The following is an 18,865-nucleotide window of genomic DNA, read 5'->3' as shown; positions in this document are numbered from 1 at the left end:
ATGTCTGCGGTACGGACGCTGCTGCTGCTCCCTCTGGGCCTGCTGGCGCTTCAAGGTGAGTGGGCAGTGGTTCGTTGCCGTGGCGATGCCACGATGGCAACGCCTTGGCATGCATGAAGCATCCAATCCCCTTCATTGTGTTACAGTTGAGGTGTTTGCTGTCATCTGACGTTGCCCTCCACTGCTGTCTGTTCTGTTTGTCAGCACTGTTTTGGAGAGGAGAGGGTTGGTATGGTGTGTGTAGGTGTGCGTGTGTGTGTGTGTGTGTGTGTATGCATGTGCAAATACATTCAACTTGGCGCTCATATGGATGTGTTTATGTGCGCTGTCCTTCTGTGTGTGTGTGTGTGTGTGTGTCCAGATACAGATGTGTGAGTATTTGTGTTTCCACCATTGTGCTGGATTGCTCACTAAAAGCCTTAACCAGCTGTTCAGGTTTTTTCAGAGCAGGGTAATGAGATGAGGCCATGTGGCGGCGTTCAAATGGAGGACACACACATGCACGCATGCACACACACACACACACACACACACACACACACACACACACATAGACAGCAGCTATCATGATATGGAAGGGTCTAGAACAGTGTAGATTACTCTGTCACATCAGGGCATGGTGTTCCCCTGTTGTGTGTGTGTGTGTGTGTGTGTGTGTGTGTGTGTGTGTGTGTGTGTGTGTGTTGTGTGTGACTGACTTCCCAGTCTTCCCGTAATGTTGCTCAGCTGAATGGAGTGTCTGTAGTAGGGCACGTCCCTATAACCCACACATTTCTTACAGAAGCCACTTTACACACTGAACCCATTATACATCCTATTAGATGTTCTCAGTTAGTCGGTGCATTAAGGTTCAGCATGAGAACAACATCCCGCAGTAATGAGTTCTGGCTCTGAAATGCTAATGTCCTGGTTGGTAACATGACACCTATTCCCTGCTGTGCTTATCATTCATCTATACATGTGTGGTGTAATTAAATCCATCTCGGATGTGCATCAGTGAAGTCGGCCCTCTATGTGAAACCTATTCAGTATATTTGTTCAGGTTCATTATATATGTTGACTTGGGTTAACAGTAATTCTTAGGGTTTATTTTTATTAGTTTGGACTATCAGATATGAGTGGGATTAAGGATAATTTAGATGTCGCCGGGCAAGTTGTCCATCACAGAAGAGAGTACGATATTTACTAATTCCAGTGTTTTTTTAAGTTTGTGCCAGTCTTCTAGGTTGCCCCTGTCGTTTATATTAGTCCAGTTTGTTTCTGCACACAGTCGGTGTAGTTGGAGATATCAGCGCTCGTTTTCCTCCCTCTAGGATGAAAAACAGCTTCCACAGACTTTCAAATTGCCTGAGCTAGATAATCCATCACAGTAAACATGAATCCATCCAAAACATGTCACCTTGCAAACTTTATTGTCACATCAACTTACGTACAGCATTGCAAAATGACTGGGGAAATGTAAACTATATGTAGGCAGAAGTAAATGGGCTGTAACTCTTAACACCTGTATTCTCCTTTAAATGCTTTGCACCTGTCTAACCTTTCTGGCACCCTTTGTGCCCCACCCAGTCTAGCACTCCAAGGAGGTTCAAACAAACGCTATGAAGTATTTCCAAAATACGATTTGACCCAGACTTGATATGCCTCTCTAAGAAAATACCCTAGCACATACTAGTCGGTTTTCTTAGGTGGCACGCTGTCGTCAGAAATAATCTCAAATTCGGTGATGTGCTGGGGGGCTGAAAGGGAGCGCAAAAAGGAAGCAATGCATTAAATGAGAGATTTACAGAGTCAGCCAACCGCCCCGTGTCTCCCACTCTGACACCGCCAACAATTTATTTATTTAAGATTTATTTGGCAGGGCAATACTACCAACACCACATATACACACACATGCATATACACATCCATAATAATAATAATAATACATTTTATTTTCTACTGCTTGAAGATAGACACTTTATATGAAAAAGTATGACCATAAATCAAAACAGTTTACAAATACATAGCGAGGGAAAAACTACACCAAAAACAACTATGCATGTACTATCCATGGCATCAGCACAGCCTTTTTATTATTATTATTGTTGTTGTTGTTGTTATATCCTAGATGAGCTGCTGTGCTATGACATTTAAAGGAGTGAGGTTGATAATGGCAGAGGAACAGAAATTTGACTTGGGAGACGGGATAGTGGAGGGAGAAGAGAGACTAGACAAGAAGTAAGCAGGTTATACAACCCAGCGGACAGAAATAGACGTCGGTCCGGTCGTCTGGTCGGTCGGTCGGTGGGTTAGTTGAGGACTGCAGTGACTGAGCACATCTGGAGCCGGTCGGAGAGAGGATATAAGACCAGACAAAGCCGAGGAAATTGGATGGAATCCTGCAAAAAGAAGAGGAAAGGAACAGATTGAGCAAGAGAACAGATAAAAGTAGCACAACACGCTATTTTTCATTTGAAAAATCGAACATTTCTGTGTTACTCAATAGAAAACATTGCACATCATTAGGAAAAGTAGCGTGGCATTGACTGAATATAGATTTCAACCAATGACATCAGGAAATCAGAATTTCACATAAACTATATATTTAGGTAAATGCTTACTTAGTGCACATGGGCTTCAATCCCCCTGCCTGTCATAATAATTCAGGCTCCACCCACGCTCCATCCCACTAAGCTCCCACTAAATCGGAGCAGTGTACAAGGCGGCCTAAGTGCTCCTGTCTTGTTTTTCTGCCTAAATGTGACATAACGTAAACTGTCCCAATCAATCGGCCGAGTCACGCGTCCTTGCCTTCTGACAACAGGCCAACAGCGCAGAGACCCATAAAACTTAATACAGCTGATGGCATGGAGAAAGCAGCAGCGGAGAGATGCTTTGCTTGTACGGCCGCAGCGCAGAGCCATTTAGCCGGCAAATGGCTTGAGCACGGAGTGATAGACAAAGGCGGTCAGTGTGAACGGGATACAAGAAGTGGCAAGCCAGCCTCTCAGCCCCGAGCAGTTTGAGTGAAATCCACTCCGTCACTCCAGCCAAGACACCACATCCACACATATTGGAAATGACATTACACAGAAGCCTGTCTTTTGGGAAACCAGGACTATTATTCAAGATTCCAGATTTAATTTATTGGTCTCCGTAGAGAAATTTGTCATGGAAAGCTGCCATCGTTACATTCCATTGCACTCTACATTGACAAGTGACATATTAGACTCACACATAGACACATGTAACACATACACCACATTAAACTGCATCCTAACCCTTATAACAAGTAGGGCCTGCCACATTTTATACAATTCCCAACACCAGACCAGAAAGAAAGTCACAATGGTACATATTGCACAGTTCAACAATACAATTAGCCTACCATTGTGACCAAGAGTCAACTCCTGTTATTTAGGCCTGTTGTTCAGTAACTTTTATATCTGTTAAATCTACAGTTTGGTAATCTGTACCTTCTACCCGATGGCATCAACTCGTAGTCTTTATGAAGAACGTGATTAGGGTCAGCCACAATTTTTTGAGCCCGTCTAACCACTGTGTCCTCAAACAAGCCCTGCAGAGAAGATGGGGGCCGAACACCCATTATTTTTCCCGCTCTGCTGATGAGGTTCACAATTTGAGATTTTCATTTTACTGACAGATTACCAAATCATATTAGGATACCATAGCAAAGAATAGATTCAACTGATGCCATTTGATTTTAATGCCATTTATTAAGACCTTTACGAGTATTTTGAAGTCTGTACTTTTGCTTGAGTCATTTTCTAGACAGCCGCTCTTACTCTAAGTTGTCATTCAGGCTGTAACTTGTTCCAAACAGCTTAAACTAGGAAGACAACGCTGCGTAGAAAACACTGAAGTGATCATGTAAAGAGAAATTAATTTTCATCTCGGTAAAATCCTTCTCTTATGACCTTTTCATCAAAGTCGGCTCATTTTACTGAAACTGTACTTTTCAAGCCGTCTGTATGACAACTGAAGTCGCGTTGCTGCTGCTTGAGTAAATGACTTCAGTAAAAAGGTTATGTCATCACCCTTCATAAAGGCTGTGTGGGTGCCTCTTCTACTAAAGTAGAAATGGTTGAATGGTCGGATCTATTACATTGGCTCTTACAAGCAGCCGGCGCTCTTGACCGATGCTCTCTGTTTGAGCGGCCTGCTATCTGAAGGAGATCGTGAATGTGAATAGGAGAAACTACAGCCGTCTTTCACTCGTGCCCCATCTGCGGCGATTGTGCGACTCTGTAGCATGTGCCTCAATGGTGCACGAGTCTAATTCTGAATGACGTTTAATTTTGATTCTAATTGAGTCAGTTTTATTGTCAGATTTCATGTAACGCCTCAAATATAGGATCTATTCTAATCCGCTAATCTGGAGCATATCGAGATATTGTGTCAATTTGGTGCCGTGATCTAATTGCATGCCGTACTCACTTCACACATGCACTCACATACTCACATGTACACACACATACACACACACACACACACCTGAGCCCTTGTTCTTCCAGCTGTGAGACAGAGGTCAGTAATCCCAGGATGCCCTGTAGCTGGTGGGAGAGAGAGAGCGCACTGAATTATGCAAAGAGGAGTATAGCTCGACACTGAAACTTCGAAAGACTTTGAAGACATTAAAAATCATCAAAACTGGAGTTCTGAAGTTTTCAGAAGCAGCGATATGACACACATGCTACTGCATAAAGCCACTGATTTGTAGGAATTTGTTATGGGTGTTGTATGCATGAAATAATACTGCATTGATCAAAGGAGACACAGGAGAAGCTACAGTGAAAGAAGCATTAGCTTTACTAATCAATCAAGAAAACAGGTTGAGAAGAAAGAAAGAAAGAAAGAAAGAAAGAAAGAAAGAAAGAAAGAGAAGTACAGAAAGCTGAATTGGGCTTAGAGACAGGGAGACATTAAGCTTATAAGTGCTTTTCCTGCCGCGATGCTTTCTCGGCAGCAGTGACGTAATGCACTTACCTCCGGGAAATTGAGTGTGTGCGTGTGTGTGTGTGTGTGTGTGTGTGTGTGTGTGTGTGTGTGTGTGTGTGTGTGTGTGTGTGTGTGTGTGTGGTTGGATGTGTCTGTACCAAACCCATGCAAGGGCAGACAAGGACAAATGAGCATTATGAATCAGGACACGGACAGATAATGTTCTCAGTGTAGAGAGAAGTGGATGGAACAGAGAGGACATGAGGACATTTATTCCAAAATGAGATAGTCACTTTTTGAAACCTGCAGCACCTACTGTGACAAAAATGACTGCCTGACTAATAATAATAATTAACTTTATTTTTAAAGCACTTTTCACAAAAGAAATTACAAAGTGCTCAACAAAACAAGCAATTAAACACAACACAACAGAAAAAAAGCAAAGGTGAGAATGAAGAAAGAAAGAAGAAAATCCAGGAGAAAGCAAGATGAATTATGATAATACCTTTTTGTACAAATTGGTTTAGGATGACAGTGGTCTAGCCAGTCAAAGCTCCTCAGGCAAGACAGACAAGAAATCTAAGGCTGCACATGGGCTCATGAAGGATTAAGAGATCTGAGATACAGCTGGGAGCAAGGCCTTAATGAGTCTTAATGCTGTCAATAAAATCTTGAAATCAATAATGTGGTCCCTTCTCATAGTCTTTGCTGCAGCGTTTTCAAAGATGACGCCTAAAAGAGCAATGGCTCGCAACTCTTGTTGAATGCTCCCAACAAATTTATTTAGTTACATAGACAACGTTTCGATTCCCAATGGGACCTTCATCAGGTAAAAGTTAGATACGGCCATGAAATTATCTCTTAAAGAGACTGCTGAATTTGTCTTGAGATGCATTCAGGGCCGATAACAAAAACTTCAGTCTTGTCATTGTTTAACTGCAGAAAGCTCTGAGCCATCCAGTCCTGAACAGCTTAGCTCACTGAAGTCATTGGGTTTTACTGACAGATATACCTGAGCATCATCGGCGTAGAAGTGGAAGGCAATGCCATGCCAGTGGATGGACTGACATATCGAGTATAGTGACAATAAAATGGGACCCAGAATTGAGCCTTGAGGTACATCACATGTAACTAAAGAGGTAGAGGAAACTGTCACTAATAGAGCAGTTTCAGTGCTATGGTGCTGGCAAAAACCTGATTGAAATAATAAAAAAAAAAATGTTGTTTCTTTCCATGAGCGCCAAGAGTTCCTTTGTAAATATTTGGGAACATGGGAATGGCAGAACTTCCAAAAACTTATTAGAAGAGATGACAACACATGACCTCAAGTAGGCCACATTTTTATTGCTAGCCAACATCATGCTAACGCATTTTATCAAAAACACTTTCATCAGAGCATCATATGCATGATACTTAGCCAAGTATTAATAATGTTTGTGACAGAGTTGTCAGTTGTTGACAACTGGATGAGGTTAGGATGTATACTATTGCTTTTTGTTTTTCACAAATACTTGGCTAAGTATCATGTGTATGATGCTCTGATGAAAGCATTTTTGCCGAAACTCATTAGCATGGTGTTTATCATCAATAAAAATGTGGTAGGAAGTGCCGGTAGGAATTTCCATGTGTTTTCACAGAGTTGTTTGAAGTTAGATCAGAAAACTATTTGGTTCTTGTATCCTTGATTCTTTTTGTTTTGTTTGGGTTTTTTTTTTCATTCATTTGACAGTCCACAATAGAGAGAGACAGGAAATATGAGAGAGAGAGGGATGACACGCAACAAAGGTCCCAGGCCGGACATTTTTTACTTTTTTGAAAATCAGGCCTTGGTTGTCTTATTTTTTTTGTCAGAGCATGTGTGGACCAGCGGTGCAGCTGTTTCCCACTGAGGACATTTCTAGAAGAGAATAGATGTAAAGATAGAAACAACAACAGAGAGTGACAAAAGGTTGTTTGTAACTCAAGAGTCAAGAATTCCTCGGGCTTGTTCTACACCGATAAGCTAATGTGCCGTCACCTCAGCAGCCACCAGCACTGGCAGCTCTGGATGTGACAGCTTTGTGGAGTGAAATGTTAGTGACACACAGCGGAGCGCAGTTCAATGGTCTACTTGTTCCACTGGAAAGTTTCTTGCCTGCTTGGTGTCAAGGGAAATGTCATGGACACTTGGCATTTCCCCAGGTTGTGTGTGCGTATGCGTGTGTGAGTGTGCGTGTGTCATGGAAACGGATGTTGTCCTCCTTTCATCTTCCCCTTTGCTGTCGTTTATCCAATTTCCTCTCCTGTCCCTCCCTCTCTTATGGTTAGTTCAGCAAATAAACCTCGATCCTTTTTGTATTCCCTATAGCTCCCAGCAGTCCACTAAACTAGCTAACCTCAGTGGGTGGATAGCCTTTTGTGCAGCTTAGGCTATAAGTCAGCTTTTTTGCATTGGCGGTCCCAGGGGAATACAGTAGTGTAAATTGATGAGACAGCCAGCCCCCTGTCAGTAAAAATCTCCTAATCTGCAGTTTCTGGAATATCCGTTGCATAACCCTGAACCTCAGCCGTCCACAGATTACGCAATGGATTTGGATATTGCACGCTCTGTGTGTATGTGTGTGTGTACGTGTGTGTCTGCCCTTACTTAGTGAGAGCCGTTGCTGCGGCAGTTTGGTGGGCCTCGGTCTGTTTAGTCTGCACTTTGGATGTGTAGCCCTTCCTTCGTGTCCGCCTGCCTGTTCGTCTCTCTCTGTCTTTTCCCCGCCTTCGCAACTTGCTGTCTCAGCTGCGGACAGTCAGCAGCATCCTTGCTCGCCTTGCACAATCTCCTCTCTTGCTGTGTCATCACCTACCTCAGGACTGCTGCTTCACACTGTGTGCACTGTAACACTACTGTTCCCTCTCTCTCTCTCTGTCTGTCTGTCTGTCTGCTGGCCGCTGTCCTCTCTGTCTCACAGCCAAAGTGCTCTCTCCTGTCTGCAGACATCCCCTCTATGTCTCTCTCTGCTATTTGTTGGATGAGCCGTCTGTCAAACGTGTTGCTTTGTCGGCATTGTAATGTGTCTCCTCTGTCTGTGTTCCAGGTCCTTCCTCCCTTTCTCTGAGCAGTCAATATACCAGCCATCTCAAAACCCTTAATTCTTTAATTCTCTGTGTTTTTCTGCATGGACCGTCTTGCTCCTGTGTCTGTCGATCTCTTCGCCTTTCTGTCTTTCTCCGCCTCCGTTTCTCTGCTTTCTGTCTGTCTCTGCGTTTTGCTCTTTCCACATGGTAGAAGCTAATGTGATGGAATTGTCTTGCAGACCTGGGTCAAAATAGCATTTGCAAATAATTACAGTGTTTCTTATAACTTTGCAATTTAGATTCAGTTGTTAATCGCAGAAAGTTTATACTAAATTCACTTTCAAATACTTTTATTAGGTAATGTAGGATTTTTATCAACCTCCATATAGGCAACAAAGGAATTACAACAACATCGACAGCTGGCACAGCTTACAGTGGATTGTAATCGACACAAATAATAAAGTCAGATTTATATAATACAGGGGAATAAGCTAGCTAATTAGAGCAAAAAGGTCATATATATCATGATGCAAAATACTGGAATTATAATAGTGCTTTGTCATTTGTTTTTATTTTGTTGGGGGGGTTGAGAACGAATTAGTATTGATCAACAACCCACAGATATATTATGGTGTTTTTGTGCTATGGGGCAGTAAAAATCTTCCGTAATGCACCTTTAAACTTACTCATTGTATTGTTCTATGGCACTAACTCCACCCATTCTCCAAGCAGGTTAAAACAAACACTGAATTATTTGCGAACGCTGTTTGCCTCAGATCTGTTGTGTTGTGATCTTAACTTTCTCTCCTCCCTTTTCCCTTTTTCTCTTCTCCCCCCCCCCCCCCCCCCTCTCTCTCTCTCTGCAGTGCATCAGCCAGCATTAGGCCTCTTCCCTCCTGCCTCTCCCCATGCTTTTGTAGAAATGGCTGTGTTATTGTGGAAGCCTGTGCTAACTCTCTTTCTTTCTCCTCCTTCATTCCTTCCTCCCCTCTCTCCTTGTCTGTCCTCCCTCCTTCCCTCCTCTGCAGTATGGCGGCATTTCTCTTTGTGTGAATCTTACAAATGTCTCACAGAGGTGCTGCAATATTTGTATTCCAGGGAGCTCTGTAACAAAGAGAGCATCAGAGTCGCTGTTCGTCTGACCAGCCGTGTGCTATGTGTTTCCTGTCCCCTCCCTCACTCCCCCCCCATCTTACGATTCAAAACAAAAGCTTCCCCCGAGGTCAAAGTTGAAAATAGCACAAGATCATTGGTTGAGAGCGATGCTGAGGCCTCAGTGGAAACTGCAAGGTGCAGTGTGAGAAAGAAACATTTGGAGTTCCAGGTGTGTTACTCTCGGCCGATGTGTCATGATGATGATGGCATATATAGAGTCACGGTTCTATATATGAATTTAGCTCGATTACCAATGGACAGACTGCAAGGAAATATAGAATAGTATCGCTCACTGCAATCTGTTTATTTCCCCTCGGGTTTCTCAAACACAAAAATAGCTCAAATGTAGAATACCTCAAAAATTAAAAAGAGCTTAGTGTGATTAACCAAATTCACAAACAAACCATAAAATGAAATCATGAGTGGAAATAAAAAATGCAAGAAAAAAAGCAATGCCCGATAGAAAAAAAAAAACACAAGCATGTCATGAGCGATGGGAACAAGCACGCAAATACAAAATTTACAGTAGCTAACATTGTTTTGTCAAGTACTGCTGAGACAGTTTGCCTGCAAGTATTGAGATATTGGAAAACACCAGAGCTTTGCCCTTTTATCAACCTTTTTCTCAAGCCACGGGTACATGAAAAAAAGGATGATGGCCAGCCACGGCTCTTATCACTAAACCCCAATACCGTGCAAATAGAAATAGAGCGACAAAGTAACACTGTATGTTTTCTAACGGTGCGTTGTTCTTCCTCTCCACGCTGCAGCGTCTCTGTGCCACGCAGCCTGTGTGGAGGTGGACTCCGACACCGAGGCCGAGGTCGACAAAGGCTTCAAACTGGGCTGCATCTCCTGCAAGATGAGGGGCGAGGTGCCAGCCACGGCCTCGGTCGACTGGTCGTTCAAGGCTAAACACGAGGTTGAGTACACTAAGGTGAGTAGCCTGCTGGTTCAGACTCCTGAGGGAAGGCTATGGAGCCGAGCATTACAGCAGGCGCGTGGCCTTGTTTTAGGATGCTTTCCCTGCAGAGGCTGCTGATGCAAAAATCACCCAGGCTGATAGTGGCGTAAAACCAAGGCTTTCTCACTGCAAAAAATGATAAACTGTCCAGTGATTTTAACTTGTTTCCAGACCTATCAAGCTTATTTTGTGATATTTTTAGTCAAATTGTCTCACTGCACTGGCAGATAATCTTGCTGGTTTCAACAAATTTCAATCTCGAAATCTCAAAATCTTGAAACAAGAAACTTTCTCCAAGACTATTTCACTCTTACCAAGTAAATATCCTGAAACAAGTTACATTATCCTGAAAAAACAGTCAAAGTTTGTTGAAACCGATAAAAATTATCTGCCAGAGCAGTAAGATGATTTCACTAAAAAAATCTGGATACAAGATAAAACAACAAGTTTGTCAGTTTTTGCAGTGCTGGAAGTGAATCAGCATAAAAAAACAGCAACTTGGGACTTGATATGCTCTGTTACACCAGTTCGTCTTGCCAATTGACCTGAAATTCAATAACCTAATCCAGTTTTACAAGCAAATGAATGTCGATTTCATTCAATGAAGCCAATTTAGTCCCTGACAGTCCAGATACAGCGATGGACGAAATCAGTGTGAACCCCAAACGCATCAATCACAACAGGTTTACCATACGTTTAGCAGCCACTTTGTACACTGATGAAAGGAAAGGTATTCGTCTCCTCTTCTCCCGGAGTGAAACGGCTGCAATGCATTTATCATGAGAGAGCGGAGTCATGCATTTTTCATGACGGGCTCTTTTCCTCTGTGTCAGCTGGAGCACACTGGCTTGCCTAAGAAGTCCTCACCTAGCAAAGCAAAGAGGCCATTATATACTTATAGCAGGAGAAATCCCATTAGTGTTCGGTTGCCAGATACATTCTGTATCCGGTAATTCACCAGGAAGTGCAGTGGTCAGGCTTTAACCAATGATGAGTCCATCAGGAAGAAGCAGCGGTGGGGCCAATCCGGTGATCAGGTGTCTGATTTCTCATGTGTAACGGGGAAACTGAATGTACTTGGAAGGTTTGAATATTCAAATAAACGCTGAATAATCTGTTTGTCCGACACCTACCCGCCCTGGTGTGAAATATGCTGAGAAATATGCTGCCATCCAAGAGAAAAACAAAAAAACAAAAACAGAAACAGAGAAAAACAAATAAATAAGACTACAAGCCAAAGACTATTACTCAGATGCAAAAAGACAAAGACAAAATGCAGCAGCTGAAATGAGTTCTTCACACTGTGGCTTCCAAGAAAAATCACGCTGGACGTTTGAATGTTGTGAAACCGAAACCCAAAGACAGGAGCGCAGTGACAGGGATTGTAACCCCGCGCTATTCTCAAAATGTTGATGTGGAAGAGGTCAAAGGTCGCTGAATGAACATAGAGGTGAACAGACAGTTTACAATGTGACCTCAATACCTATTCTTGACGTAACCAAGTGAACAACTGGTAGATGTAACACAATTGTTTGGGTGACTCAGCTAGAAATGTTTGATCCCTAGGATTTAATTTAGCTGGTTGATTCTTTAATATAAGAGAAATATTTCTATCCTGAGAGAAGGAGAAGGAGGCAAATTCAGTTATGATTAGAGACAGTTTCATATATATTTCTTGAAATCACTCCAAATCAGCACGCAGCCAACAGATCCTTTGAAAAGGCTAGACACCACATCATCCGCCCTCATGCTCTTAAACAATACTTGCTCGGTACTCTATGAACCAGTAATTCCTTAAAATAATCTTACATTTACATGAATTCACCCCTTAATTCATGCAAAATCTCCTTAAAATGAGTTAAGGGAGTTATTAATGGAGGAGACATCATCGAAACCCTCTTAAACACCCCTTCATTTTTGACTCCTTACTTTCTAATATAATATAAAATTCAGGGAGACAGGCACTTTCCATTAATAACTCATTAATAACCCTGTAAACCATGAACAAAAGGCATAAAAAATCCCTTAATTTCTAGTGTCTCCATGAATCAACCCATGAATAAATCCCTTAAAAACCCATGATACTAACCCTTATGTTTTTTTAAAGCTATGTTATTTTTAATGGATAATTAATGTTTATGTAATGAGAAATTAGGGACATTTCAGGGATAAAATTAAGGGGTTTGGTTTTTCTTAGTGGTAGGTAACAATAAGTGATAGTTTGGACCAAATGATTGTGTTTGATGTGTTTGGTTCCTTTTCATGGCAGTTCTGCTCTATTAGAAGACAGAGAGAGAAACAGATAGACATACGTTGTTTCAGTTTTAAAGGTCCCATATTATTCAGTTTTCATAATTTTGTTTTTCAAAAATATTATGGTTTAGGGTGATAATAATGTTCTTCATGATGTTTTGCAAATAAATGTGGTTTAGTTAAAGGATATTTACTGAATGAATTTGAAGACCAAGTGTTCATGGGCAGAACAGTCTGACTGAAATGCTCGTAGGAAAGGATGGATTTTTGAAAACGGAAAAACTTTAAATTTAATCACTGAAACCAAATTAAATTTTAATCACAGAGGAAAATCTGGATTAGCCTACTTTAACCTCATTTTTGACATTGCGGCTATATGGTATTATGAACCGTTTAGATTATTGTATATAAAATAATTGCAGTGTTTCACCTATATCTTGGGTTGCGTTTTCAAAGTAATTGTATTGTTTATTACAGTATGTACAGAATAGGTCAAATCAGTGCCTGAATTGGACCAAAAACGGTGCCAGTACCCTAATTCAGCAGTTGCATGACATGAGCATCACATGTGTCTTGGACATATTTATATTTATATGCATATCTTGGTAATATATCCCACTTCAAATGTATTTTTGTATGCATTTCATTACATACAAATATAATATTGCATATATGCTACAATAAAACCAACTGAAAATGAAACAAGACTGCAGTCAGTTTAGCTGCAAAACAACTAGTCCTCACCTACCTTGCCATTTAAAAAAAATCAACACAGAAAAATGTGCTGGGTTAGTGCTGAAATAATATCAGAGAAAGATTACATCAGAGAAAGATTACATACTTACAAGCATACAGAAGACTGATGCAAATAGACAGAGGCCAATATTGTCTTTATATAACTGACGGACAGAGCTGTCTGTGCTTTTTGGAGGCAGTGGCAACAAAGCAATATTGACTTTTTGTTGTTGACAGTCATGATATAAGAAAACTAGCATTATGTAACTTAATACGTACATTTATTCCTCCTTGGCGCAATAACATAGCTTTCATTTGTGCTTGCACATCCTCTATTTTCTTTTCTCTCTCTATTGGCACCTGACCAGTAGTGTTGATTGGACATATTGGCGTTTGATTACCATGAATTCCTTCATGATTGACACTTTAACGGCCCTGTGCTCCACTGACTGCTCTGCTCCATCAGGTCAAGTGAAGAGGCATCGCTCTGCTCACAATATAAATGTATTTATTTTTTCTACACAATTGTCGTTTTGCCCACAAAGTCCTGCATCAGAATGTAAGCCATTATATTCTTTACAATCTGCCTTTACGGGGCAAAACGTCAGTAGAATGGTTTTAATATTGCACAACACGTCTATTTAATTTAGGGCCAGAGTGACACCCCTTCACTTGCTCTATGCAGCTTTGTTTTCGGCTGCAGTTTGACTCACCGTGTGTGAGCGGAGCGCTGCCTTCAGTCTGTAGGATGCTGTCTGCTTAAATGAAGCCCTATCAAGTCTATGGCGCACTTTTTTCATACGTAGATACTCTCTTCATTCAACCAAGGCGTACCAGGAGGTGGCGGTACGTAAGGGTACTCATATGGACAAAAATCAGAAGTGCCGGTGCAGTAAGAAGTAAGGGTACTCATGTGGACAAAAATCAGAAGTGCCGGTGCAGTAAGAAGTAAGGGTACTCATGTGGACAAAAATCAGAAGTGCCGGTGCAGTAAGAAGTAAGGGTACTCATGTGGACAAAAATCAGAGAGTACCGGCCCATTTCAGGCACTGGGTCAAATACTTTATCAGTACATTTATGCACCCAAACCCTTGTATTGCTGTCAGGTCTGTACACTGTCAGATCCCTTCGCCTAACACTCAGTCTCTATTTCCCATTTAAGAAATCCCATAATTCTCTCCCAGATATACAGCTACGAAAATGAGGTGGGCGAGGTCTTGGACTGGCGTTTCCAAGACCGTCTGCACTGGAACGGCAGCAAGAAGACCACAGACCTGCAGGACGGCTCCATCTACATGCTGAATGTGACTTACAACGACACGGGAATCTACAAGTGCACCTTCACCCGCAAGCTCACTTTCTCCAGCTCTCCTGCGTTTCACACCACGACCATCAAGAACATCACCATCAACGTGGTGCCAGGAAGTAAGGAGAGAGGGGCGGGGCGTTCGGTGTTTGGGCAGGGGAGAAAAAAAAAGAAAAAATTATTGAAAAGGAGTGTAAAATAAGTTTTGTGGATACTGTAGATGATACAACCCCCATAGCACGGTTGAGAAGAACGTCCATACTATGTTTTCTGCCTTATATAGCCTACTTATTGTCAGTTTTCTTAAAAGAAAAATCCACCCTAAAACACTTTATCACTGTTAAAAAACAATTATTGGTGATGTACTTTGCATTTCTGGGCCCACTTTGTTGTTTGGTGGTGTGTTTTTTTCAATTCCCGCGGATAACTGGCCAAACGTTGACGACGTGACGTCACATTGAGATAGTTGAAAGAGCTACTAATGGAGTTTGATCCTTTGTTTAAAAAACTATTAAAAAAAAGAAAATATATATATAGTTTGATAGCAGAAGTCTTTTCAGCGATCTACACATCAACATTTCTACAGCTGCCATTTTGCACCGACGTTCAACAATCATACAGGGAGAAATCCATCGTAGAAGAGGCAGAGAGACCAATTTCTCCACTGACAGTAGCCTCAATAGACCAGAATGCAATGCAGCCACAAGACATGTTGTGTTTTGAGGAAGGGGTGCGAGGCATTCTGGGAAATGTAGTTAATCACCAACAGAAGTAGAAGTAGAGTAAATAACAACACTACATCACTAACTAACATCACAAACTGATGATATCTAACAGTGTAACAGTATCTGAGGGAGGATCTTTCCTTTAAGAGGGGAGGACAGTGTTCTTATACACAGTAACTGATTATGTTATGTGTCTGTGTTAGTTAAACACTGTCTTCGCTGTGTCTTGTGAAAAGTCCCAGACCAAACAAAAGGAAGAATTCAGCCACGCTTGTTGAACCAGAAAGAAAGGAACTTTAATTACAAAACCAGCGGGCTTCAGCTATCATCAAACTCAAAATGGGTTGTGCGTTTAATTACATTTTCCTCCTTGCTTGTTCACCAAGTGGAGCTGAAATTTTGCTTTTCGTTTTTGAAGAGCTGCGATGATGCAGCAGATTTTGTTTTCTTCTTAAAACTTCCAGACCCAAAGACAGACCATAAATATCCAAGAGATAAACTGTTTGTAGGAATATTTGTTTTGCCCAAATGTGTCATTTATGTGTCATAATATAACAGTAACAAATTTGTATAACAACTTAAAGTTACAAAGTGCTGTAAAAGAAAATATTCACAGTCACTTGTGATAAAGCAAAGATTTGCACTGCTCGCTCCTTTAGGATCCACAGCTCAACCTAACATACAGACAACATGTTATCTAAATGGAAACCTCAAAACCAAGGACACCGTTACGACAGGCGCACAAAGAGGCGTGTCCACAACAAAGCGCCGATGTTCATCATGTGACGTGTCGACGCGCCCGGCCGTCGATGGATGTTTCCTCGCGGCTTTGTCACACCCGCTGTCACAGCCGACATTCATTCTGCACTTCCCCCCTTCCAGTGACTCATCGCTCTTACCGTCACGGCATGTAGAGCCACCGCGACGGAGGAGAGAGACTCTCCTGACAGACAGTTTTAATTCCCTTTAGGGCAGCGCTTTATTTGTACAGTCCAACGCTGATACTGAAACTACCAGGTGACAAAAAGTAGATGTTCGACAAAGTGTCACTTGTCTATTTGCTGCATCTCTACAGACTATGTAACCCTAAAAATACCCGTGACCTCATTTTTCACCCAAACCTCAACCCTAACCTGACCGTATGTCTAATATTAACTCTAACCCAGGCACTGAATATCTATAGACTACTTTCCACACTGTTGTAAATGTCACCTGCAGCTCAGCAGGCTTTGTAGTGACACGTTATAGTCACTTGATAATCATTTTACATTTGACGTTTAAATGGTTTTAGACGTCTAGCTAAAATGAGGCTACATAGGGTTTAAAAGTGAAAGTTTAGTAACATCGACATCTTAGATTGACTTGGACTTCTCTGGTGCATATTTTTGACATTTACAGCTGTTTATGCAATGTTTAAAATATGTAATAATGTATTTACTGCTTGGTCTAAAACTGGGTTATGCGTAGCCAAAAAAGTTCCCGGTCTATATGAGAGCTAAAGCGAGGACGCAATGTTGAAAAAGTTCAGTATCAACATTGAACTGTCCAAATAAAGTGTGTCTTTAGTATTTATTTACATGTCAAACTCATTTAGTCAGGGTCGCTCAGTAGTTTTTTCTTACAGCTGGCGGATGTGTGTCAGCACAGAGGCGTCCCCCAGGGCTCGATGCTCGGGCCTCTGAATATTCATCATGTAGCAGGCAGACCGACCTGCGGGTGTTTTCCCGCTGCCGAGCTCTGGCATTAGCGGCAACCTTGAACCAGCGGGACGTTGGCAGCAGAACACTGAACCCTTGTGGACGATCGGAGGCGTTCGCTGCGCCTGGAAGCAGGAAATCAGTCACGAGTTATGACTCACATCGGTCTTAAAATTTATGACCCGGACGGCCTTCAGCCTTTTCATCGTGCAAATGAAATCCAGCCCCCTTTACCACCTCATACACAGACACACACCTTATCTCTCTCTCTCTCTCTCTCTCTCTCTCTCTCTCTGTCTCTGTCCAGTCACCAGGGGAATGGCATCCATCTTGTCGGAGGTGATGATGTACGTCTCCATCATCGGGCTGCAGTTCTGGTTGGTGGTTGAGATGGTTTACTGCTACAGGAAGATCGCAGCGGCGGGCGAGGAAGCCTTGAGAGAGAGCGCGTAAGTGGCACTTAACACACACAAACACACGCGCACACACACACACCACACCACACCACACCACACCCTCACCCAGGCACAATCATAGACACATATACACAAAAGCACACACACACACATAGACATAGAAACACAGTATCTAGGCCTGCGCACATATACAAGTGTCACTCACATACACAAAAACATAGATGTGCACACTTCCTTACAAGCATGAATTAGTACACATATGCAAGCCCACATTATTCTCTCTCTCTCTCACACACACACACACACACACACACACACACACACACACACACACCAGCCAGCCTCTTCTCCGTGCCAGTCCCGTTCATTTCCAGATCCCACTGGGCCGTCCAAATGTCCTGATTTTCCTGCTTCCTGCAGCATTCCTGGACGAGCGGAGACACAATCCGTTTCAATCCGCTCCGCTCAAAACAACACAAATCTCCCTTTTTCCCCTCGCTGAACTGATTTCTCGTTCTGCTTCTCTTTCTTCTCCCGTCTACCTGTCTTCCCCTCTCTCTCCCTCAGGGCGGAGTATTTAGCTATAGCATCGGAGAGTAAAGACAACTGTGCAGGTGTGCAAGTGGCAGAATAGCACTAGTAGGTCTGGATTCTCACTGAGGTCCTTTTCTGAATTCAGTTTCTATTTTTCTGTGCTTTCCTCTGTTCAATCTTTCTTTGTCTTGTTGCAAAGTCTTGACATTTACTCCTTTGTTACAAACAGGCTCTTATATTATTTGTTTGTACCCGTTTTATTCTCATTGCTTTCACTGTTATCACAACTTCTTTTTTTCTGTTCATTTTCCCCTCACAGTTTTCTATTTTTTGTATTTTCTTTCAGAACAAGGAAGGACTCTAAGAGGCTCCCTTGAGAGGAGTCACACATCTTCTTCCTCCTCCCACCATCCTCTCCCAATGCTGGAAAACTACGACAGCGAAGAAGAGGAACTTCTTCTCAAAGGTTTTATAAAGACTTTCTGCAAAAGGATGGAAAGGACTTAACTGTTTTCCATTCTGAAGTACAGAAGGGGCGCATCAGGTTGTGGTTCAACGAGAGAGAGAGAGAGAGAGAGAGAGAGAGAGAGAGAGAGAGACAGAGACAGAGAGAGAGTGAGAGAGAGAGAGAGAGAGACAGAGAGACAGAGAGAGAGTGAGAGAGAGAGAGAGATGTATATGTATATAGGTGTGTAATTATGCAAAGATAATCTTCATTATGAACACTTATAGAGTACAATATATACATTGTATATTCACTATTTGCATGCTTAGCAGCCCATCGAAACTACTGACAACATGCTTCTGATGTTCTGTCACTGTCATGTTTTCAACAGTTTTGAATCTGTTTGGAGTTTTCTCATGTTTCATCACACACACACACACACTGAGTTGGCGACAGGGTTCGACCGATTCTGAAAGCCAATACTGGTATTTTTGTACTGAAGCTGACAATAGTTGATATTTTGTGCCGATATTCAGCTTTTATGCCAAAGAAATGACAAGTATTCAATGTTTCCCCCAGAACTGTATTCTTGTCAGGGTGAAAAAGACTCATCAGGGGACACTAAAACTAATGAAACAGCTCTTTAAAG

At 42.0% G+C, this 18,865-nt stretch overlaps 1 protein-coding gene across 1 annotated transcript; it reads left to right on the top strand.

Annotated features, from left to right (window-relative positions):
• scn1ba (sodium channel, voltage-gated, type I, beta a) lies at positions 1 to 17,871 on the top strand. The gene is made up of 5 exons (XM_071907166.1): positions 1 to 55; positions 9,912 to 10,078; positions 14,278 to 14,518; positions 17,129 to 17,270; positions 17,805 to 17,871. Exons 1-5 carry the CDS (start codon positions 1 to 3, stop codon positions 17,869 to 17,871), a joined length of 672 nt encoding a protein of 223 aa, XP_071763267.1.
• Positions 17,872 to 18,865: the final 994 nt, after the last annotated feature.

This window comes from Centroberyx gerrardi, chromosome 12 (assembly GCF_048128805.1).
Source record: "Centroberyx gerrardi isolate f3 chromosome 12, fCenGer3.hap1.cur.20231027, whole genome shotgun sequence".
In the NCBI taxonomy this organism is placed as follows: Eukaryota; Metazoa; Chordata; class Actinopteri; order Beryciformes; family Berycidae; genus Centroberyx; species Centroberyx gerrardi.
Note: the sequence above shows the minus strand (reverse complement) of the source record. Positions and strands in the feature narration are given on the sequence as shown.

Coding starts and splice junctions, on each gene's coding strand:
- scn1ba (XM_071907166.1), top strand. CDS start 1: ATGTCTGCGGTACGGACGCTGCTGCTGCTCCCTCTGGGCCTGCTGGCG. Junction 56..9,911: donor GGGCCTGCTGGCGCTTCAAG/GTGAGTGGGCAG, acceptor TCCACGCTGCAG/CGTCTCTGTGCCACGCAGCC. Junction 17,271..17,804: donor GAAGCCTTGAGAGAGAGCGC/GTAAGTGGCACT, acceptor TCTCTCCCTCAG/GGCGGAGTATTTAGCTATAG.